The sequence below is a fragment of the Terrapene carolina genome, unplaced genomic scaffold (assembly GCF_002925995.2).
Source record: "Terrapene carolina triunguis isolate 2854851 unplaced genomic scaffold, T_m_triunguis-2.0 Scaffold62, whole genome shotgun sequence".
NCBI classification, from domain to species: Eukaryota; Metazoa; Chordata; order Testudines; family Emydidae; genus Terrapene; species Terrapene triunguis.
The window spans coordinates 50,131,837-50,156,129 of record NW_020664413.1 but is presented as its reverse complement, the minus strand read 5'-3'; the positions used below and the strand labels follow the sequence as shown (position 1 = coordinate 50,156,129).

Genomic DNA, 24,293 nt, shown 5'->3' with positions numbered 1-24,293 from the left:
AACCCAAGTGGTAGTTAACTTTGTTTGAGATTAGTTTAAAATAAGCAATTATACTTTTAACACACTGAATCAAGTTTCAAATTTACGTTACAGGTTTCCATGTGGAAAGGCATGCCAAATGCACTTTTATCATCAAAATCCATCACGTACATTATTGTAGTTCTAACCTTCAAGACAGTGCATGTTAATTTAAGAGATGATAAAACATGTACTAATTGGCTCCTAAGGGGAATTTATAATCAATTCCTGGAAATACTAAGAATAATTAGCTCTGTAAATTCACTGCCATTAGCTATATGTCAGCTAAAATTCTACATGTATAACAATCCTTTTGTAAAATATCTGTACCATTTAAGCTAGAAAATATAAAATGTTGCAGATGATTATCTCACATCATCTTGATGTATTGTACTGCATATATTACATAATGTTTCATTCAATTACAGCAGATTAGTTTACTATTTGATATATAACTAGTTTTTTTATGCAACTATTTCTTATAAGCATTTCCTTAACTGTCTTTGACTGCACACGTGCAGTACCATCATTTATAAAAAGGCTCCATAAATACAGGTTTTGCCATGTATCTTTGTTATTTAATTGAACTTACTTCATGCAGATTCATTTACCTGACCATAAAAATCATTCCACTATACCTGCACAAAGTTTGACTAAAACCTGTTTACCAATTTAATAATTTCAGTGTTAGGATTTTGTTCCAATAAGAGCCAGGTGGGAAATTGATTGGTCTTTTTGAAGGAAAATACACAATTTTGAAACAGAAAACAGAACAATTTTTTTTTGAAATTTCTCAGAAAATGAAATTCTGGACAAAAATTAGTACCAGGTCAATTGAAACATTTTGTTTTGACAAAACTGCAATGTTCTGTTCCAACTTTGATTTTTTTTAAATTTTATATTATATAAATTCAAAACAACTTTTGGTTTATTTTGTAACAGGAAAAATCAAAACATTTCATTCCTTACAATTTAAAATTTAGAATTTACACAATCTAAGCCATATTATAGGACCTGACCCAACACCCCTCATTGTTAATGGAAAGGTTCCCATTGACTTCAGTGAGCATTGGATCATGCCCTTAATATACAGCTGTATATCTTGTGGTCCCACAATGACCTTTGATTGCCCTGTGTACCTGGGTGAATTTCACCCTATGAGTTTAATCCTGTGAGGTACAGAGTACTTCTTATCCCATCTACTTCAATAGAAGTTGAGTTTGCTCAGCATTTGGTAGGATTGGACACTAAATGAACAAACTTGCTCCATTTTCAAATTTACTATTTTAAGCATTTTATAAACTACAGTATAGTTCAATATACATGTGAGAGGAAAAAAGCATTTAGTCTTCCATTTTGCTGCTATGAAACTGTGTCCTTACATCTAACTACTTGTTTTTATGGCTTTATTTTTCTAATGTCCAACGTCTTTAAAAACACCACCACCACCACCACCACTTGTGTCCTTACATCTAACTACTTGTTTTTATGGCTTTATTTTTCTAATGTCAAACGTCTTTAAAAACAACACCACCACCACCACTTGTTTCCTTGCATTCAATTTAACAATCCAAAGCCAGCCCACAAACTCAGATTTACTCCAGTGTTTTTAAACTCACCCTCTACTTAATCAAGTTCACATACACAGCTGGTTAAAACAAAATTTCTGTCAATAACAGTAACATTCTACTGTGTAACTTTCTAAAGGAATATAACTACCACCATCTCCAAATATCCTACTACTGAGAGTTACTTCCAGATTGGTCCCATGCAGTACATTTTCATAAGTTTCTTCATATGTTCAGGAAACTAAATATTATCTTCTTGAGTAAAAACCTGAATCAAATATTAGCTCTCTCTCTTCTCTTTGCAAAACTGTTAGACTACTCTGATTCATTATAAAACTGAAATGAAGCATATACTACCTTCCCCTTTCTAAGTAATATTTTAAAACCTCTTTGGGAAGAGATAAATCCAGGTGGATTGTTCTCACCTTCTATCGAGAATAACTAGACTTACTGGTCTCCTAGAGAAATTGTGAGCAAGTGGGAAAGGAGGAAATAGACAAGATGTTTTTCCCCATAGTTTCTTAGTTGGAAAATTAGAGCACAATATTTAACTAGATATCCAAATCTCCTGAAATAAAGTTTGCCAGAATAAACAATTCAGTCATGATCTTTATACCTAACAGCATCAGGCTAAGTCAATTGATATAACTGAGAATTTTTGATAGATTTTTTTTTAAGTGTTTTTAAGTATTTAAGTGTACTGAGTTGAAATGACGTACAATTTATTTTTAGTTCTAGCAGAACAGATGCCTTCTTTTGTAAAGGAAAAGAACCTTGTTTGCAGATATCTATAATAAGCCTCAAGGCCATACACAGAACATGTAATATAGACACATTTTGTATGACAGCATGGACATTACCACAATATTTCCTATTTTCAGAATGGTACCATAGTAAATATTTACTTTTCAGTGGTACCTGCTGTATCAATGCAACATATTCAGTTTGGCTTTGATGAATGTGTTATAATTGCAAGGCATGCTAAGATGACCACCTAACTTCAGTTTACATTTATTGTGCGTACTTAGAAAGATGCACTAGACTGCATCCGATGAAGTGGGCTGGAGCCCACGAAAGCTTATGCTCAAATAAATTTGTTGGTCTCTAAGGTGCCACAAGTACTCCTGTTCTTTTTGCGGATACAGACTAACACGGCTGCTACTCTGAAACTAGACTTAATTTACAGAAGGTGAAATTGTGATTACACATACATGAACAACTAGATTTAGCTTTAGTAATAGCTGTAAAGTTTGTTATAGATATGCAAAATTCTATTTAAATTGTATTCTAAAGCACTTACCTCAAAAATTTCAAAGCCATAGATGTCCAGTACTCCCATGACCTTCTTTCTGACTTTTGTTTGTGCCTTTTAAGAGAAGGTTGAGTCATTGTTCTGTACATTTAGTATTTGTGATCAAGATACATTAAATGCCTTATAGGCATGTTGTTTAGGCTAAAAAGTTAGGTTTGGTTTTCCAAAAATGGTAAATATCAATATTTTCATAAGTTTAAAAACAAAAAGAAGCCATCAGATTTATTTAGATACAGATATTCACCTCCAGCACTGGCAGCCCTGCAACACTGCACTAGTGCATAAGAATAAGAAAGTAAAACAGACCAGTATAGTTTTACTGTCCCCACTCACTCCATCTATTTCTACTGAATTCTTTATGGGCATATAAGAAAATTACCTTAATGCTCTCATTGATTCTGGTAACAAGCCAGGAAAACAGTCTACTGTACAGATTCTTAGCCAGAGCATCACGGGCATAATATGCCTAGTCAAAAGAAAGAGAAAAATCATTAGACATATTGGCCTAATTCTGAACTATGTGTGCTATTCCAGTGGTTTAAAAGTGCCATAAAAAGGGTGGAAATGACTTCTAAGGAATATGTTCAGCATGAGAGAGCTACCTGGTCAGAGTAAGGCTACAGGAACAGCCCGACAGTGTTCTCCCTCCCAACCTTTGGCACAGGGACTTGGTAAGGGCTGGAGATGGAGGTAGCGTAGCCAGAGCTCATTGCGTTCTGCTAGTCTCAGCTGGCCAATGGCCCATTAGGGTATGTCTTTACCGCAATAAAAGACCCACAGCACCACCACAGCAGGCCCGAGTCAAATGACTTGGCTCGGGGTGTAGGGTTATAAAATTGCAGCATAGACGTTCAAACTCAGGCTGAAGCCCAAGCTCTGAGACCCTATGAGGATGGAGGGTCTCAGAGCCCAGGCTGTCTACACTGCAATTTTTAGACCTGCAGCCTAAGCCCCATGAGGCCAATTCAGCTGACCCAGGCTCAGTACCAAAGGGTTTTTAATCACAGTGTAGATGTAATGTAAGCCCAGGGTTAGCAGAACTGGAGTTAGCAGACCCTGGGTTTGTTAGCCTAAGGCTTGAGTGGCTACACTCATTTGTAGGTTAGGAATTGTTGAACCCTGGGTCCCAACCTGGGGCTCCAGCTTCTGTGGGCCCTAGTCTAACCACCCATATTACAGATTCCTAGTGTCCTCCCAAAATGTGGCTGCTCTAGCCCTTTGTTCTTGGAGCCTGTGGGAAAACTTCTTTGTCCTCTGACAATTTGAAAGTCGGCCTGTGGAATTGTGGGATACTTTCAGCGGACTCCCAGAGCACAAGTCCATTGGGGATGCATCTACACTGCAAACCAATAGGGCTTGAAACCTGGGTCCTGGCTTGGCGCAGGCTAAGATGCTCCACCCACGTGGAGTCCTGGGATCTGGGGCCACTCAATTTGTGTGTAGATGGAAGGGTTAGGCTTGAGCCTGAGTTGAAACCCTGGGCTTATACTATCGTGTAGACATATCCAAAGAGGCCTTGCAGCCAGAGTTTCCTTAAGGCTGCTTTCACTTATGCCCGCAGTTTGATAGGCCCAACAGAACCAAGAATTCAAGAGGAGCGAAGTTGGCTTAAAGACATCTTTCCCTACCTGCCCCCTCCCCTTACTCCACTGCAGGAACAGAGAACTGAAGCCAGTGTTTAATAGGATTACTTCGGGTAGTCACATACTTAAGAGATGCCCGAGGGGACCAGAAAAACAGCAGGTGTGATAAAACTTCACATTTCTTACTTTGATAAAACGACTCTACAGTTTATATATCCCCAGCGGGTTCCTCATTCATTCTGAGGAACAGGCTCCTGGGAACCTTTATAAGAGGTGAAACTTTATGAATCTAGTTATTTGTGGCCCAGGGGAATATAGCAGTCTTCACACTAATGTATTCTGAAAAAGCAATAAGAGGAGTTGAGAGAAATAGGAAAACAGATAAGGGATGGCAAAGGGAGAGCAGAGGCAGTAAGGAAGGGAGAGAAAGATGGGCAAAGGCAGCAAAGGGACAGGAGAGGAATGAAAAGCAGGCATCAATTTGTCTTAAATACTCCAAAAGCATGGTTGCTTATTGAACATTTTGCAGTCTCCCTTCTCCTATCTGTTTCTGACTGGTTCCTACTTATGTGCTCTGCTCAGACATCTTTTCAGAATCCCATAAGTTAAGTTTCTAGTGGAAGTTCGGGGTAGCAGAAATGCACATTATCAAGCAGACTTGATGATGTTGAATAAAATTAAGCAGGAAACAGCGAGTGATGAAATCAGAATTTTAATCACTTAAGTGAATAAGACAGAAGATAAATTCTCAGGTCAAAATTGAAAAATACATGTATGCTCTAAGTGGACCAATTCTCCAGCACATCAATTAGAAGGGTTTGAAGTTTATTATTATTATTATTATTATTATTATTATAAAAAAAAAAAGAAATTTCAACCATCAGCCCCATGTAAAGTAGCAACAAAACACAAACGAGGAAGATGAAAATTGTATCAGCAGAAAAATAAACTACAAGAGGTGAGATAGACACTGTAACATGCTAGTTAGACCCCATCTGGAATGCTGTGCTGTAAGAGGCACAGCACCACCAGGAGTATACTAGTGCCTTCAGAGGGTGAAGCATCAGGCAACAAGGACTTTAGCAGTTCTGAAGAATCTAAGTTAGGGAGTTCAGTTTATTCTACTAGAAAAAGAAAGGCTCCACGCTGACTTCAAAGGTTTCAAAATTAGTAAAATGATTCAGAAAGTGATTTTTATCTTTTTTAAAAGCCACCCTCACTCCCTTCCATGTCCACACACTCAGAGACCGGTTTGGGCTTCTAAAACTAGTTGATCTAAAATAAGGAGTAAATGGAGAATGTAAGCAGAACTACTCCAGGACAAGGGAAATAAGCATATGGAATAAGCTATTGGGCAAGTAATTGAAACAGTATAAGTGATTTCAAGAGACATCTAAATATGTTGCAGGGGAAGGACTGAAGGTTATGGTGAAAAAGCAGGAAGCGTGGATTAAAATAAACTAAGAATGAGGAGTGGCACATTCAACCAGACGGCCTTTCCTGTTCCTAAAATATCTTATATTCTTCATGTACAAACTTCCAAGCTGGCTCGCCACTGATATCATTAGCTGCAGCAAGAGAAGGAAGGGAGAGGTGCTAAGAAATTAAGAAAAAAGGAACAATATGGAAAGTTGAATTTATTCATTTTAGCTGAAGAAATGTCAGAACTGCCCAGAGCACATAAATCCTGTGAAACCAAATGGGCTGTTCAAAATGAAAGATGGTCTGCCACAGCAGGATATTTTAAGTTTACCACATTTCTGCACAAGATGTAAGAAAAACTTCCTATACCCTTTTCTTGTGGACATGACCCTCATAAAAGCAAGATGTTCATCAAGTGTGTTTGAACATTCAAAAAGTGTGTTGAAGGAAAGAAAATGAAAACAGTGATAAGTTTTACTAGTGAAATGTTTTATTTAGAAATGCTTTGTGAGCAGTAACTTTATTTTGTAGCTATGCAGAAAGCACTCATTTAAAATAATTCTTTCCCTTAAATAAAGAAAGTTGCCTATAGTATGTGACATAAAATAGTGTTGAGTTTTCTGGTTAAGAGTAAAATTTTCAAAAGCAACTAAGTGACTGAGAAACCTACGCCGAGAATTAATGATCTAATGAAGTCACAAGAGCCAAGAGAATGAAAGCTAAAGAGTTGAGAGGGGAAGCGACTTTTTGTCAGACTGTCTGAAGCCATTAATTTGTTTGTTTTAATAGCACCATTTAATTTCAATTTCTGAATAACATTATGGAGAAAGTAAGAGATTCAGCAACTTTTAATTTCCAAGAGATAACAAGATACATCTTCTGAGACCCACAAGCAGCAATCCAGAAATTACATTTGTAATATATCTGAAGTAAAATCCAAACAAAACAATCCTTTAAAATAACCTTTCAGGTCCTTCTGATACATAAGAAAATAAAACCCCACAATCCTTATTATCCTTATGGAAAAGAAAAATGTTTTACATATTTTACAGAAAAGAAAAATCAGTAAGAATCTGCTTTTACCTGAGCCACATTTAGCGTTGTAGAGACTTTTTCTTGCTTGGCTTCAACTGTTCGGAAGCTAAAGGCTCTTTCCAACACTGACTGATCGATCCCTGTCAACTCACAAATTTCTTTGAGCTCTATGAAAGCAAAAAGCCAGTGTGACTACAATTAACACTTTCATATCGCCGTATTTGTATTGGCTAACCTTACTCAACACTACGTCACACAAAAAGCTAATTATTATCTTTAACTTTGAAGCAGTGGAAAGTTTGTTCAGAATAATTTTTTGTCAAATTTTGGTTGAGTGTTACCACCCCCCACCACACCCCATAGAAAGCTGGCTGAAAACCATAACAAAAAAAATTCCATAAAAATCTTGTTAAGTTTGAACGCATTTTCCGTTTCATTATATTTCAGTAAGAGGCCTTTTTTTTGTGTGGAATCTTTTTCCTGAAACAGAACTTTCAAACACACAAAACAAAAACATCAAATTTTCAAAATGTACCAATTACAACAAAAAGGTCCCATCAAGTGAATAAGCACAACTTAAGTTACACATTGGCAGTACAAAAGCCAAAAATATTAACTGAAAAAAATACTGTGGCGCAACCAATACGTTATATCCATTTCTAGTAAACCAATTTCTTCCATTTAATGTTTCAGAAGAAAGCTTTCATAAAATGGAAAATCTAAAAAATGTTCATGAAAAAGACATTTTTGTAAAAAGCCAAATTTTGACTGAAACACTACATAGGAGAGATCTGAACCAAATCTACTTACAGATGATGTTCAAAATAAAAAAGGAAATAATGTACTGTAATCCAGCTACAAGAGCAAGAGTAAATCTTTTGTCTTTACAAGATACAGAATTTGCAAAGAACTATTCAAATATTAGGTTTTTTCCTAACACCAGTATCATCTTACCATTTTTATCTTTTATTTTACTTTCATCTAAACCATTTACTCGAGATTCAGGTTTGAATTCAATGTTTCCCAGTTTTAGAACTGCTGCTACCACCTCCAAGATGGACTGTGTTTCATGATCCATAAAGCCAACAATCTGCATGGCATTCTGGAAAAGGGGGGGGGGGGGGAAAATCACAAGATAAAGATATATATTTTTAATCAAATAGATCATACTTGCAAAATCCACCATTTATATACATCAGCACAGAATATAAACATTTTCCAAATATATGTAATATGACAAGAAGAATATGAAAAAATTACTGGGCTTGGATAATAACACCACAGAATATTAAGTGAGGTTTTCGAGAATTGTGTAATTCAGTCGGCATAAATGTATTATCTGCCTCTAGTGTCCATACCAGAGCACTGAAGTAATTCATGTTTTTATAAAGATTCTTTTTCTAACTGCCTATAGACAAATTAGTCTAATTTCAGACTCATAACGAATTTGAAAAGCTAAGATAAATGGATAGATCAACAGAATGCTAATAATTTTGAAGCAATGGATTAACTTAAATTTAGCAACAGAATAGGAGAAAAATGTCACTGGAGTTCACACTTTTCTTTCTTAAGTACATATATACAAAACCAAAACTATTCTCTATCAAGACTTTGGTTAACAAATTTTACATCTAAAACTCATTGCATACTATACATCTGCAAGAAAAGTGTGAACAACACTGATTAAGGCCCCAGTCCTGAAAATGGCTCAGCAGAGGTGGATCCCCTCTAGTACACAGCCAGTTGCAGGATTGAGGGCTTAACATTTTGAGTTGTGTGTCTTGGATTAAGCTGGACAATCTTACCCTAACTGTTCTGAAGTTTACTGCATCATCCACTCCGTTTACTCGGGCAGAGTCCAAACTCAGGTAGTTATATCTGCTGAAATCCCGTTCAAGTTTAAGTTTGTCTAATGAATTGAATGAAAATAAGATCAGTCAGGTACCCTTGTTAATGGCTCTCTTTCACCCTTAGGACCAGTAATATGAATAATTGCTATTAACAAATAGTTCATATTAAATTGACTTAGTGATCTTTAAATTACAATCCCTTTAGGGCAAGGATGGTCTCTTTTCTGTGTTCATACAACATCCAGCACAAATGGGGTCCCAATCCTGACCATGACCTTGATTACCACAACGTAAATATTTACTACTACTACTACTACTACTAACAATAATAATAAAAAATAGTAAGTTAAGAAAAATACCTTTCTTCACACAAAACGAAAATATTGGTTGAGTGTGTTTTATTAGGAAAACAAAAAGCAGTAATAACGTCTGATAAACAGCAGAGGTGCAGTACTTACTAAGCATGTCTTCTGATGCACCAGATAATATCTGATAGAAGATATGAAAGTTTCTTTCACCTCTTGGCTGTTTAACAACACGGGACTTCTCTAACAGATCTAAAGACAAAGTCATAGGAGTTAATTTTTGCCACAACATTTTCTCTCTATTTTAACATGCTTTTTTTTTAAAACTGTTTCCTATTAACACCAGAGGTGATCAAATAATATTTAATATTGAATAATTTAACAAGCGGTGATATTTCTTAACTATGTTATTGACAAAGAATTTCATTCATTATTTGCCCCCTCAACCTACAATAAGCTAATGATTTTTACATGTTGCAGCCTTACCAATTAGACATGATGGGCCAGATTTTTAAAGGTATTTAGGTGCCTAGTAGTATTTTCAACAGCATCTAGGTGCCTAATATCACCCATTGAAATCAATGAGTTTTAGGTGCATAGGTGCTTTTGAAAATCCCACTAGGCACCTAAATACCTTTAAAAACCTGACCCTATATTTTTCAGGCATAAGCAGCACTGTGGAGAGTAACCCCAAAGAGAAAATCCACTAAAATGCTGGAACACCAACAGAAAATAAGGTTTGGGGAGGATTGTTATATGAAGAAAGAGCTTTACAAGGAGCTGAAGTGTTTAGAGGGTGGAAGCAGCAAAGAGGAACAGAACATTTTAGAGTGGAGCTAAGAAGTGTAACTAGGAATAATGGGATGAAACAGAGTAAGGGGAAATTGAAGATGAATAGTCAGGACACATTTTATGACAGTGAGGCCTATCAGATTATCCCCCAAGGGACCTGATGGAAACTCCATCAAATGAGGCATTTAAAACTAGACTGGGAAAAAGCACTCTAAGTTCTATAGGAGCATACACTACACTGGCAAGTAGTTTGAGAAGGTTATTAGCTCTTTTCCACCAGTGACTTCTATGATTCTATGCCTTATCAATGAGGACAAGAATCTTGCAAGACCGTAGAGCTGGATTGGATGAGAACAAATAAGATTCTGGAGAGCTCTATCACACTTACTGCTCAAGTGGCAATGCAAATTCAGCTCATGGTTGAATGGCACGGACATGGTTTTGGTGGCTTTGGGCTCAGTGCAGCATGAGAATGAAGGGAGATGTGGAAAGGGATGTTCTGGATGGCTAGGGCAACATTCAGCTTGGCACAGAGCTGTTCGCCATCTTGTGAGGTTGGAGGTTGAGCTACATCTTTTTTTTAAAATGACTTTCATTCCTTGTTTTAGTGGCATACATGAGGGCTCAACACCATTGCCCCAGCCATGCCTTGTGTACAACCCCAACTTTACCAGGACACATCCTTTCTAGGTCCCAGGCACCCTCTAGGGTGAAGGTACAGGTGCCAGCACATTATGCCAAGTACAGTGCAGAGAATGTGTTAACGCTATGTGTGCACCTGCTGAATAGTACATGCCACTCATCAGGTGTGCATGCCCTTTTGCACCATGTTAGTGCTTGAAAGATCAGCCCTTTAAGAGCACACATCTCAACATGTTAAAAGGAACATGGTTGCTTTCATGCCTAGTCTAAGTCACGCAGTTAATTTACAAACAAAATCCAGACAAAGCTTTGTGATTCTTTTTAATTCAGTGTTAAGAGTCACAATTTGAACAGGCCAAAACTTATGTGCAGTTAAAAATTCCAGCTACATTAAAGGCAACATGCTCAATTAACATCAAGCATTAGCGTCTTAATATGTGAAGAGTTTCATTAGGCATCTGTGGGAGTTTGATAATCATTGTGAAAAACTATTCAAAACGAAGGTTGGGCGTACTTTCTTAATGTCCCCGCAGCAATAAGAAAGAGTTACTTAAAGTCACACTCAATCCACGCTGCATGGGTGGAGGTTATATATGGCACCAAATACCTGGTCAGCAGCTACTTAAATTTTCTAGTCAAAAACTGTCAATGAAGCATCCTGCATCCTGGTCAATGATTCTTTTAAAAGTTAGAATAAGCTATCTCTACACTTTCTGTCCAGAAAAGGAAAATACAGAAGAAAAAGGGAAGTTCTTCAGAAGTCACCAAGGTGACCAGGTGGCTGACATGGATTACAGAATGGATTTAGACACCTTGGGCCAAATTCTGTCCTGTGTTACCCCATGTAGTTCCAAAGCAGTTGCACTGAGACTGTTGGTAGCTGTGATGCTACATTCTAGGAGAACTTTGGTGGACCAGTAATTACAGATTGTTAACACGTCACAGAAGTCAACTATTGGGGTTTTTGAGTTGGCTAAAATGAATTTCTCTGCTAAACATCCCCACAGCGTGGTTAATGTGTGGACACTAAGTGTAGAATTCAGCTCCTCATCAATTTTCATTTTTACTTTGAAATGCAGCATTAGGAGTTAACAGGCTACCCATTATCAAATTCAGCGCTTCTCTTAACTTCCTGACTGGTTTGAGGACACTTACCTTATTGGAAAGTGACTGTATTTCCCTTGGCACTTAAACATTTATATTCTTATTAATTTTTTCGTCTCTATGAACTATTTGCGGCACTAGTGTTGCACAGAAAACTGCTTAACTCCACTGTAATTTTCTAAGCATACTGTGGTAGCAATAAGCCATATCAGTGTACACATTTATTTTGTGCTGAGCTGAGAAGAGAGGACTCCACCATTGTGTTTTGTGTATGTCCCTGCATGCTGCCAGACAGGGTGCTATGTAGAGAGCATTAGAGTAGGTGTGGCTAGAGAATCTAGTACTACACAAATTCTCCAAATCCAACCCTCCCCAACTCTTGGGAGGCTGCTCTAGTTCTACAAAGATGACTCCAACCCTTAAGCTGGAGTAACAGCTGCAAAGCAGCTACATCTTTCCCCATCCTAGCCTTTGGATGAGAATTCTTCCCTCTTTTGTCTCTACAATTTCCCACTGCCCAGCTCAGTTAATAGGAGGATTATTTGGCCCTTGCTGTGGTCGTTGAATGGATGAAGACACAAGGACATTCAGAACCCGTAGGAGTACAATAGAACTTATTAATATTTTAGTCAGTTACAAGCACTACTTTGTCTCCATGTTGCCTGTTGTAATTATCACAGTTTAACCCACTTGCAAACACAGCATAAATCAAAGAATACTTTACTTATTCTATTAATATGTAGCAGGACCAGGAGAAGGGATTAGATTAAAAGGACTGTGCTAGCAAATTAAGTCTAAAACATGAGGAACATAAAAATTTAACTTACTATTCTAGTCCTCCCACTAAGACATTTTAACATCTCCTACTCCAACCCATATTAAGCCTCTTACAAATATATCAGGGACAAAGTAAATTACATTGTGCTCAAAATAACCAAGTGCCAAGGTGAAGAATTTAAAGCACCACACTGACATGGACTGCAATTGGCAAAACCCACAGCAAGCACAGCATTTCAAAAGCTGAAGACCATGGTAAAGAGAATTTCACTAATTTCTGAGGTCTCGGTTGCACAGTTAGGATGATTTCAGTCTTTTTTCAAGCAACATCTGCATTTTTATAATCTATAAAATCAAATAACCCTATAATTTGTCTTCTCTGTTTCCAGATGTGGCTGTATTTCAGCATATTCAGCAACAAGTAGTTTTGCAAAACCTTTTAAAAAACAATCACTATCCAGTGATGCAAAGTGCAGTAGAACGTCAGAGTTACGAACAGCAGAATTACGAACTGACCGGTCAACTGCACACCTCATTTGGAACCGGAAGCACACAATCAGGCAGCAGACACAAAAAGGAGCAAATACTGTACAGAACAGTACTGTGTTAAACTACTAAAAAATAAAAGGAAAGTTTTTTAAAAGTTGACAAGGTAATGAAACTGTTTCTGTGCTTGTTTCATTTAAATTAAGATAGTTAAAAACAGCATTTTTCTTCTGCACAGTAAAGTTTCAAAGCTGTATTAAGTCAATATTCAGTTGTAAACTTTTGAAGGAATGTTTTGTTCAGACTTGCAAACATTTCAAAGTTACGAACACTACTGTATGACTTTAACAAAGAAGAAGTGCAATCACTTTTATCTTATAAACATGTCTCCTTTGGCTTGATCACATACCACAAAATCAAATTACCTATATGGTTTAATACAGCAGGAAACAGACCACATTTGTATCAAGGTTATTAAGTTCAAGAGACTGAACCTGAGGGGTGCTGAACATCCACAACACCTAGCGACGACAGGCTCCAGGTTCTTTGGCATACTGCACACATACAGAAATGTGTCATTGATAATAATTTTAGATGAGCAGAGCTACAATCACTGACAACACACCTCTTATTTATTTCTACATCTGGTTCAACCCATGTAGTTTATTTCTGGTAATCGGTAGCATTTCTGTATTTGTCAAAAATATATATTGGAACAACATTTAAAAGTTTGTAAGAATTGTCAGGGAAGTTGGGTTTTAGCACAAACAGTCTGAAGTACTGACTTCTGAATGACTAAAGACTGCATTCACGTAAACTTTGAGAAAGGTAAAGAAAAACAATTACATTTTAAAACTAGACTGTGGAATATTTGTAATATAATCAAAACAAACAATACTACAGAATATGATTTTGTAATCTGTCTAAACAATTTTTTAAAAATATCTCCATAGATTTATGACCCAATTATCTAGTTCTGGCAAATCTGAGACTTAACATGCATCTCAGCAATATTTAAAAATCACTATAAATATGATTTTAGGCATACATAACTCTTCTATATACCACACCCAGACCTTCGAATTTTTAAATTGTATTGTAGTGCACAAAAACAATTGTAACCATATTTAAGCCCTAATTCAGCACAGTTTTTGAGCACATGCCTAAATCTGAACACAATAGTAGCCTAGGACTACTCATGAATTCTAAGTAAGGCATGTGCTTAAATACCTTGCAGAATCAGGTCCATTCTGCTTTTTTAAGTCATATCTCCCCTAACAGGAAGCTATCCTGTCAAATTAATATTAAGCTTGAGTCAAGAAAGTCAAGAGATGTCACAGATAAATTAACTGAACAGACATCCTGCTAGTGACAACCTAAGTTTAAATTTGCATGCGCCGGGATAGAGTAGGACAGAGGTTCTCAACCAGGGGTCTGGGGCTCCCTGAGGGGCCATGGGCAGGTTTCAGGGGGTCCGCCAAGCAGGGCTGGCATTAGACTTGCTGGGGCCCAAGGCAGAAAGCCACAGCCCCTCTGCATGGGGCTGAAGCCCGGGCCATGAGCCCTGCCACCTAGGGCTGAAGCTGAGGCCTGAGCAACTTAGCTTCATGGGGACCCGGGCAATTGCCCTGCTTGCTACCGCCTAATGTTGGCCCTGGCTTTTATCTGAAGAAAAACAGTGTGGCAAAAGTGGGCCTACAGTTTTTAAAGCATGTTGGGGGGGGCCCAGAAAGAAAAAGGGTGAGAACCCCTGGAGTAGGGGACAATTTTAGGTTCAGTCTTACTTAATATAGAATCATAAAAATGTAGGGCTGGAAGGGATCTCGAGAAGTCATCAAGTCAGCCCCCTGAGCTGCGGCAGGAGGAACTAAACCTAGACCATCTCTATAGGTGTTTGTCCAACCTATTCTTAAAAACCTCAATGGCTGGGATTTCACATTTTATTCCAGAGTTTAACTACCCTTACAGTTAGAAAGTTTTTCCTAATATCTAATCTAAATCTCCTGTTTTTTCTTCTGCCCCACTAGTAGCTGCACACCCTTCCAAAAGTGGCTGTATTTTAAAAGCGCTGTTGAAATTACATAGTTTGTGAAGCACTTTGGGGCCTTTTGGGTTGAAAGGCGTATTTGTTACTTCGGTACAGCTTTAAAAGCGCAGCTATGGAGCTCTGGCAAAATAGGAGACACATGGCTTTTTCTAATTACACGCATGCCTTCAGAGACTTTAATGTAAACAGTTTCCTGAGCATATGTTAAATTAGTTGTGTGAGAGGGATCGGTGTCTTAGATTTTTCTTCTGAGGTTTTGTTAAGCAAGGAAGTTAACTAATTTAGTTATCAGATTTCCAAAGTGCAATGTTCACTACACTGTCTGTCTGGATATTTAGTGAAGAAAAGTTTCAGAAAGATGTTATAGTCAGAAAATCAGGTATTTACCGTAACAAAGGAGCCATACGTTGGAATCTTGTTTAAAGCTGAGTTTATGCTCTGCTATTCATTGTCCATGTGCAGGCCACAAAGAGACTGGCAAAAGTGATCCAAATCACCTGTCATATTCTTAGAAAACTCTGTTTTTGCTTGACCTCCCTTTGCCCCTCTGTTTGTTTTAGCAGCATTTTAACAAATCACCCCAATGTACAGATTTAACAGTCAGCATAACCAACAAATTTTGCACTAACTCCTGATGACTATGAATCCTGTGGACCAAATTTTCAAAGGAAATGCCACATAGGTACATATTTGGGGCAGACATTATCTTTTCGTTCTATTATTGTATAGTGCCTAGCACAATAGTCCACAACTGGGGCTCCTAGGCACAACAGTAATACAAAAAAATTAATTGCAATACCAAATTGCATCCATTTGTTGCAAAAAGTTCACGTCAGCATGTTGTAGGCAATTCTGCACAGAAGTGCCAGTTGTTTTATGCATATAGATGCAGGTACAAACAATGTGTGAACATTTTGTAAATTTTAGTGCTGTATATAGAAAATACTCACAGTACACACACATACATTAGGCACATGTACATTTACACTGTACACACAGTATCCATCAGGGCTTTTGTCTGGATGGAAAAGAATCTAAAGGTTAACACCCAATAAAACTGGTGTTATGGATAAAACCTCTTCAGAAAGGTCATTACTGTAAATACATATGGCTTACAAGTCAAATACTTAGGGCTGGTCCATAGTAAGCCCCCAGTTCGAACTAAGATACGCAACTTCAGCTACGTGAATAACATAGCTGAAGTCGAAGTATCTTAGTTTGAACTTAAAGGTACTTACCGTGGGTCCACACACGGCAGGCAGGCTCCCCCGTCAACTCCGCCTACTCCTCTTGCAGAGCAGGATTACCGGCGTCGACGGCGAGCACTTCCGGGATCGATTTATCACGTCTAGACAAGACGTGATAAATTGATCCCAGAAGATCGATTGCTTGCCGCCGAACCAGCGGGTAAGTATAGACGTACCCTTATAGTTGTTCCTTGAGGCACATCGTTCCAATATCGATCTAGCAAAAGACTGCATCTGATATCAGAACATTATAGAGATAGTCAAAAGATAATTTGTACTTCCTAGTTAACTACGTCTTCAAAAAGTTACAGGTATTTAAACTGGTTAAATCACCAGCTGACCAACTATTTGAGTAAAATGGACATTTATTACAAAATGACATTTTTCAAATCACAGACGACAACCAGTAATGCTGTGCAATACATTTGGCAAGCTATAATATACAAATGAGTTTTTCTTGTTTCTGACTAACAGAAACTTCAAGTTTGAGTGATGCAGAAATATTTGGTCCCTTCTATTTCTCTAAATGTACAACAAAATGACTTCAATGTCAAGAAAGAAATGAGAATACATCGCAAAACACCACAAGAGAGGAATGAATGTCACTAGCCTAATACGTTCTAAATGATCCAGCAGAAGTAATTTTTAGTCCCTTCCTCTTCACACTGTGGGACTCTCCTTGGCTATCCAGGCCAAGTCACAAGGCATATTCCAACCATTAGGCAGCAGAAAATTTTTACAGTTAAACTTGCAGCTTCCTGACATGCCATATTTTTTCCCTCCTTGATTCCCTTCTCAGCTGTGAGAGAACACAATAATGGCTCTTCAACACATGGCCGCCCAGAGGGGGGCGGGCAAGTGAGACAATTTGCCCCAGGCCCCGCAGGGGCCCCCACGAGAGTTTTTCGGGGCCCCTGGAGCGGGGTCCTTCACTCACTCCGGGGTCCCCGGAAAACTCTCGTGGGGCCCGGGCCCCCGGAGCTTCTTCCGCTCTGGGTCTTCGGCGGCAATTCGGCAGCGGGGGGTCCTTCCGCTCCAGGACCAGCCGCCGAAGTGCCCTGAAGATCCGCGGCGGGGGGTCCTTCCGCCCTGGGATCCGTCGCCAAAGCGCCCTGAAGACCCGCGGCGGGGGGTCCTTCCACCCCGGGACCCGCCGACGAAGCACCGGGTCTTCGGCGGCAATTCAGCGGCGGGGGCCCCCCACTGCCAAAGACCTCAGGCCCCCTGAATCCTCTGCTTCAACAAGACCTTCCAATATTAACCCAATATTTGGAACTATGTCCCCTTTAAGTGAAATAAGCCCTAAACACATCAGACTTATTGGGAGTATCTACAGTGAATCACAACTAATACACATTTTCAAAAGGAGCTAAAGCCTGTTTACACTAGATAGTAAAGTGGTGTTTGTCATTTAAAAAAAAGTTAGCTAACAGAATTTCAAGCCTTTTTCCTAGTTTAGAAAAGTCTTAACACTACATATTTACTATCATCAAAAAGCAACTGTAGAAATAAACAAAACAAAAACAAAAATCCATCTCTAACAATGGAGTTAGAAAAACTTCAGATTTTTAAAACAAGAATTTTAAAAAAAATATCTAGTTATAAGAAATCCTAGTAACATTGCCTTGGCCAATGGAAAGTCCACAACAACGATCATAATATATAACCAGAGTTCTTTGCTCTTACTGTTGATTTTTCACTGAATACACACTTACATATACCTTTTAAAAGGCAAAAATTAAGTGTTTACACTAGCATAAGTTAGTTGCTTTGCAATCTAAAAGGTCATAAATTTCTTTCATATTGTTTCTGAAGGAGGTGAAAATATAGATTTTATTCTTAATTATAGTCATAAGCTGTCATTTGGATTGTAAGTCCTTGTTGATTAAAATTCTTTTCTAAACCAGGCATTACATCTACTGTATCTAGGTTCATAGTTATTTACTAATTTATCATTAAATTAGGGTGAGGTTAGGATACTGTTTCGGGTCTGTTAGAAAAGACCACCGTCATGTTAAGAAGTGTGAAGGCATTCAGCAGGTGATTCCCTCTACTACTCTCTTTTTTAAATCAGGCAGAAATATTTGTTACTTAGTAACTGAGATGTTTTACAGTTGTCTAACACAGGAATATATAAACTTTTTAATACCTCCAGCCTTTAACTCTAAGCTGATTTTTTTTTAAATGGACAAGAAAGCATATGAAGAATTTCTGTGACTCATCAGAAAGATTACTGCCAAAACTGTAGCTACCATCTCAGGATTATATATTATAATACATTATAAATCTTAAAAATTCACACTTGAGTAAACTATTTTAGGGTAGGACACAATTAGGGCATGGATTTAAAAGTTGAGTATGCAATTACAAGTGCAAAATGTGTCCAATTTCCATGTACAATTGTTGCACCAGGAAAACGGCGTATAAGTTAGTAATTTTAAAAATGACTATACCTGTTCCTAAGAAATTACAGTAGTCTACCTTATGAACCCTTTAAATACAGAATTTTTTTTGGCATGCTTTACATTGAGAAATAAACAAAAAAAAGTGACAGCTTTGGTTTGTTCCATGAAAAGACTGACCATCTAAATGCACATCGTTTTCCTTTCACATGGGAATAAATTATACTGCTAGATTCTCGCTGGAATGCCTCAAGGAAGACTACAGAAGGCTGGGGAAGATGCTTAAAGTAATGAAGGCTCACATAGATCTTCAGTGGGATTCTACCTGTCCCTAGAGAAGGAGAGCAAAGATGCTACCAGGAGGACTTTGGGTATGGTTGACCACCGGGAAGTATTCATGGAGAGAGGCCTGTTCTCGTGGGATGGATTCCATCTGAGTAGGGACAAAAATACACTTCTGGGATGGAGGTTGGCACAACTGATTAAAAGAGCTTTAAACTAGGATTTTGGGGAAGACTTTTGAGAGATGCACAGGTAATCTCCACATCGGATTCTAATACTGAGCAAGAGGAAAATCAAGTAAAAGAGGATACAGGAATAGAGAAAGGAACAAAAGAGGGTAGGAGAACGGACAACATGAGGAAAGACAGCACCATAACCACTGATAGTAACAGTCAGGCAGGTGACACTGTACCTAGTCGGGCAAGGAATCTGGTTGAAGCCAAGCAGAAACAACTAAAATGTCTGTAATCCAATGCAAAGAGCCTGGGTAACAAAATAGAGGAACTAGAACTACTGGAGTAGGAAGTAAAGCCAGATATTATAGTGATAATGAAAACATGGTGGAATAGTAGTCATGACTGGAATTCAGGTATTGAAGGGTACATGCTGTTCAGGAAGGTCAGAAATAAAGGTAAAGGTGGTGGAGTAGCATTGTATATTGATGACAAGGTAGACTGCAGAGAAATTTAAGTGAAGGAATGCATAAAACGGAATTTGTTTGGATAAAGATCACTTTGGGGAAGAAAGGCAACAGAAGCTCCACTGGGACAGCACTTGGGGTCTGCTACAGACCACCAAGAAACAATATGGATACAGACAGAAACTTCTTTAATATTTTTAATGACATAAATACTACTGGGAATTGAGGGATTATGGGAAACATTAATTTCCCAGATACAGATTAGAGAACAAGTACTACTAATGGTGGTAGAGCCTAGGGATGTAAATATCGGTTAAAAAAAGTTAACCATTTAAACGATTAAAATTATATCATTTAACCGGTTAACCGTTAACTGAGGACGCTCCGACAGGCGGGTCCGGCCCGGCCCAGTGCACCCAGAGCCGCTGGGGTCCCACCCAGCCCGTCCCCACCTGAACCAGCCTCTTCTAGTCACCCTTTGATTCAACTTTCCCTCCTCCCCCAAAACCCAAAGACAGTGAGGGGAAGCTTAAGAGAGACACAAGCCCTTTTCTCCCTGCCCGTCAAACTCCTACTGCTTTTTAAGCTGCAATGAGCGCTTGCTGACCCCATTCCAGCATAACAGGTCACATGCAGGAGTTACAGACAGTTATACCAGTCTCATGCAGTGGTCAATATCACAGGCTCAAAGGTCAGAAGGGATCATCATGATCATCTAGTCTGACCTCCTGCACATTGCAGGCCACAGAACCGCACCAACAGTGGTTACTGTTACAATTTGGACCTCATCTACTTCTCACCCAAAAGATGAGGAATTCCAGCACCACCTGTGCACCATGTTGGGACATTAGTGGTGTGCAGTCACTGGGAAAAGAATGCCACTAAATCACACCACAGCCTCCTTAGACTTTCCCTATCATCCTGGTCACTCACCTGGCTCTACAACATTTGGCTTGTGATCAAGCAAGAAGATATATGGCCTACATAAACTGGAAAACACTTTCTGTTCTATAGTCTAAGAACTGGTCTACAATAAAAAGTTAGGTCGAAGAAGGCCGCCTTAAGTCGACCTGTTCATGTATGTGTCTACACTACTGGGTCCTTTACGCCGACCTAAGTTGCCTCTGATGTCGACTTCTGAAATCCACCTCTGCGAGAGGCGTAGCACTTAGTTCGATTTTCATGGGTCGACTGCGAGGTAGTGCAGACGCAGCGTTGTGTAATTTGACTTAATTGGCCTCCAGGTGGTGTCCCACAATGCTCATCTGGAGATCATTCTCAACTCTGCTGCACTGCAGCCAGGTACACAGGAAACAGCCCCTCCCCTGCTAAAGCCCCGGGAACTTTTGATTTCCCATTTCCTGTTTGATCAGCATTGGGAGTGTGCCAGCTTGAGCACAGCTGATCATGGAGACTATACGCCCCAAACGCGCTCCAGCCTGGTCTGCACAGGAGGTGGTGGATCTCATCGTTGTGTGGGGAGAAGAGTCTGCGCAGGCAGAGCGCCGATCCAGAATAAGAAACGCTGAAGTCTATGCAAAAGATTGCTCGTGGAATGGGGGAGAAGGGCTACACGAGGGACACACAGCAGTGCTGTGTGAAAATGAAAGAACTTCGCCAAGCACACCAGAAGGCAAGGGAGGCAAACAGTCATTCTGGTGCTGAACCCCACAGATACTGGTTCTATAACGAGCTGCATGTGATTTTCGGGGGTGACCCTACCAGCACCCCCACAAGCAACTTGGATATCTCACAGGTGTGAGAGTCTAGGGACAACAAGGAGGACGATATGGTGGATGAGGAAAAGGAGGAGAAGGAGAATGGGAGACAGGTGAGCGGTAGATCCATTCTCCCCAAGAGCCAGGAAATATTTTGAACCCTGGAGCCCTGTGGGTCGCAGGACATCATGGTGGCTGACCGTGATGCCAGGGAAGGCACCTCTGGTGAGTATACAGTTACAATCAAAGTCCAGTTAAACTTTAGTGGGCACACTCATTCGGTGGTATTGCACGTTTACTGTGAAGAAAAAGCGAGGTGCTGTGGTTCTCTGCTTACAAGAGGCTGCTCCAGCTACGCAGAGGGTGGCCCCCGGAAAAGACTGTTTATGTGGACTCGGATAGCCCGGGAATCCTCCATGAATATCTCTAGGAAACTTTCATGGAGGTACTCTGCAATCCTTTGCAGAAGGTTTCTGGGCAGGGCATTCTTTTTTCTTTCACCATGGTAGGACACTTTCCAACGCAACTCCTGAATTAATTCTGCTGGCATCATTGCGGTACACAGCATAGCAGCATAAGGACCGGGTCTATACCCAGACGCTTGCAGCATCTCCTTCCTTTCCACCTGTTACCCTCAGGAGACTGATATCACATAGGGTTGCCTAGGGGAAACGGGGGAAGTTCTCATTAAAAGTGTTCTTACATCTTATGGCTTGCACCTAGTGTAATAAGGGTTGGGGTTTTTTATGAAAATGGCCTTGCTATGGAAACATATTATTCATGTACAATGGCTCCTTTATTTTTTCCCATGACAGACAGCTGGAAATATGTCCTTCGGCGTGTCATCAACGCCTGAAAGCAGACTTTCGCTGATTAGGAGGAGGAGAAAGAGAACATGGGAGGGCATGTTCACTGAGATAATGAACGCCTCCGCGACAGCTGACAGAGCTAGGAGCGTGGAGGATTTCACTGTCCGAGAAGTTAGACATGGACATAGAGAGCAGGAAAGCTTCCAATGAATGACAGCGTGTGGCGCAGGATGAGATGCTTCGGATTACGAGGGACCAAGCGGACATGTTGAGGAGTCTGGTTGAACTGCAGGAACAGAAGCAGGAGGGTAGAGTCCCTCTGCAGGCCCTGGTGGACAGCCAACCAGCATCGCCTGGCACAGAATCACCCTCCCCCAAGCGTTCCATGAGGCATGGGCAAAAAGTCCATTATCCCTTTCACTTAACTCAGGGGGAGGATACAAGGAACAGAAGGCGCCCATTCATAGACCTTTGATGGTCTGGGATGCGTTATGTTACACCGCTGAAAATGTTTCTCCTGTTCCAACTTTACAACCACTTTTCCCCAAGATTACCTTTTCTTTCTGTTCTCCCTCTTTACTTATGTTTGTCAAATAAAGTAAATGGATTCGAGAAATAAATGTTCTTTATTGAGTAGAAGCAGTGGGCTTGGGCGGGGGGCTGGCTTTACAAGGACAGTGATACTAGCCAGCTGAAGGTTTGGGAAAGCACAATGCAGACAAGCAGCTCACATTACTGTGACACACTATTGAAACAGCTTTTCAAAGCCTCGTGGATACGCAGCGCCCCTTGCTGTGCTCTTCTTATTGCGCTGGTGTCTGGCTGCTCAAAAATGGCTGCCATGTGATCTGTCTCAACTGCCCACCCCTGTGGAAAATTTCCCCTCCTTTTTCCCCACAGATATTATGGAGAACACAGCAGACAGCTATAACCATGGGGATGTTCTCCTCACTAAGGTCCAACCTTGTTAGTAGACCTCTCCAGCACCGTTTCAAATGACCAAAGGCACATTCAGCCACAATTGTGCACTTGCGGAGCCTATAGTTGAACCGTTCCTTACTTTTGTCCAGATGGCCCGTGTATGGCTTCATGAGCCATGGGAGCAAGGGGTAGGCTGCATCCCCCAGGATAACTATAGGCATCTCAATGTAGAAAATTTTCATTTTGTGGTCTGGAAAGCAAGTCCCAGATTGCAGCTTTTTGAACACACCCGAATTCTTAAACATGTGCGCGTCATGAACCTTTCCCGACCATCCTACGCTGATGTCGGTGAAACGCTCCCTGTGATCCACCAGGGCTTGCACCGCCATTGAAAAGTATCCCTTTCAGTTTATGTACTCTTTGGCAAGGTGGTCTGGTGCCAAGATGGGAATATGCGTGTCATCTATTGCCCCACCGCAATTAGGGAACCCCATCAAGGCAAAACCATCCACTATGTTTTGCACATTTCCCAGACTCACTGCCCTTCGTATCAGAAGTCGATTAATGGCCCTGCACACTTGGAGCACAGCAGCTCCCACGGTTGATTTACCTACTCCAAATTGATTCCCCCCTGACCAGTAACTGTCTGGCATTGCAAGCTTCCAAACAGCGATTGCAACCCGCTTCTCCACTGCCAGAGCAGCTCTCATTTTTGTGTTGCTGAACTTCAGGGCAGGGGACAGCTCTGCACAAAGTTCCTGGAAGGTGGCCTTCTGCAGTCGAAAGTTCTGCAGCCCCTGCTCGTCATCCCATACCTGCAAAACGATGCGGTCCCACCAGTCAATGCTTGTTTCACAGGACCAGAAATGGCACTCAGAGTGCAGCTGCTCTGTGACTGCCAGCAGCAACTGTGAATTTTTTTTTCAATGGCTTGAAGCAGGGCTGCTTGGAGGACATCGCTATGTTCTGTGCGGCGGGCCCTACTTCGGCTCTGGAAATACTGCAGGAGAAGGTGCGAGGTGTTTGAGATGCTCACAGCAAGAGTGCACAACTGAGCAGGCTCCATGCTTCTGGGGTTATGGTGTACGCGCAGCGATTTTAAGGTGTGAAAAATCACTGGGGTGTTTGCCGTTGATATGAGGAAGGGAGCACAATGTATCATGGGATGCCGACGCAATGTTCCCATTCTCCCCTGCAACAATGTTTTGGTCCCATGAGGCATTGCACAAACTTCCCAAAACACACTGCTGCAAGTATCAGAGGGGTAGCCGTGTTAGTCTGAATCTGTAAAAAGCAACAGAGGGTCCTGTGGCACCTTTAAGACTAACAGAAG

General features: G+C 40.1%; 1 protein-coding gene across 1 annotated transcript in view; it reads right to left on the bottom strand.

Moving 5' to 3' along the window:
* The window catches only part of MYO1B (myosin IB), a 194,932-nt gene that overhangs the window by 54,474 nt on the left and 116,165 nt on the right, over positions 1-24,293 (bottom strand). Inside the window, exons 7-12 of the mRNA XM_026647749.2 lie at positions 9,247-9,345; positions 8,744-8,847; positions 7,893-8,040; positions 6,987-7,105; positions 3,278-3,364; positions 2,887-2,952 (exon numbers count right to left, since the gene is read on the bottom strand). Of these exons, the coding sequence (XP_026503534.1) occupies positions 2,887-2,952; positions 3,278-3,364; positions 6,987-7,105; positions 7,893-8,040; positions 8,744-8,847; positions 9,247-9,345 (623 nt within the window). The remainder of the gene's footprint in view (positions 1-2,886; positions 2,953-3,277; positions 3,365-6,986; positions 7,106-7,892; positions 8,041-8,743; positions 8,848-9,246; positions 9,346-24,293) is intronic.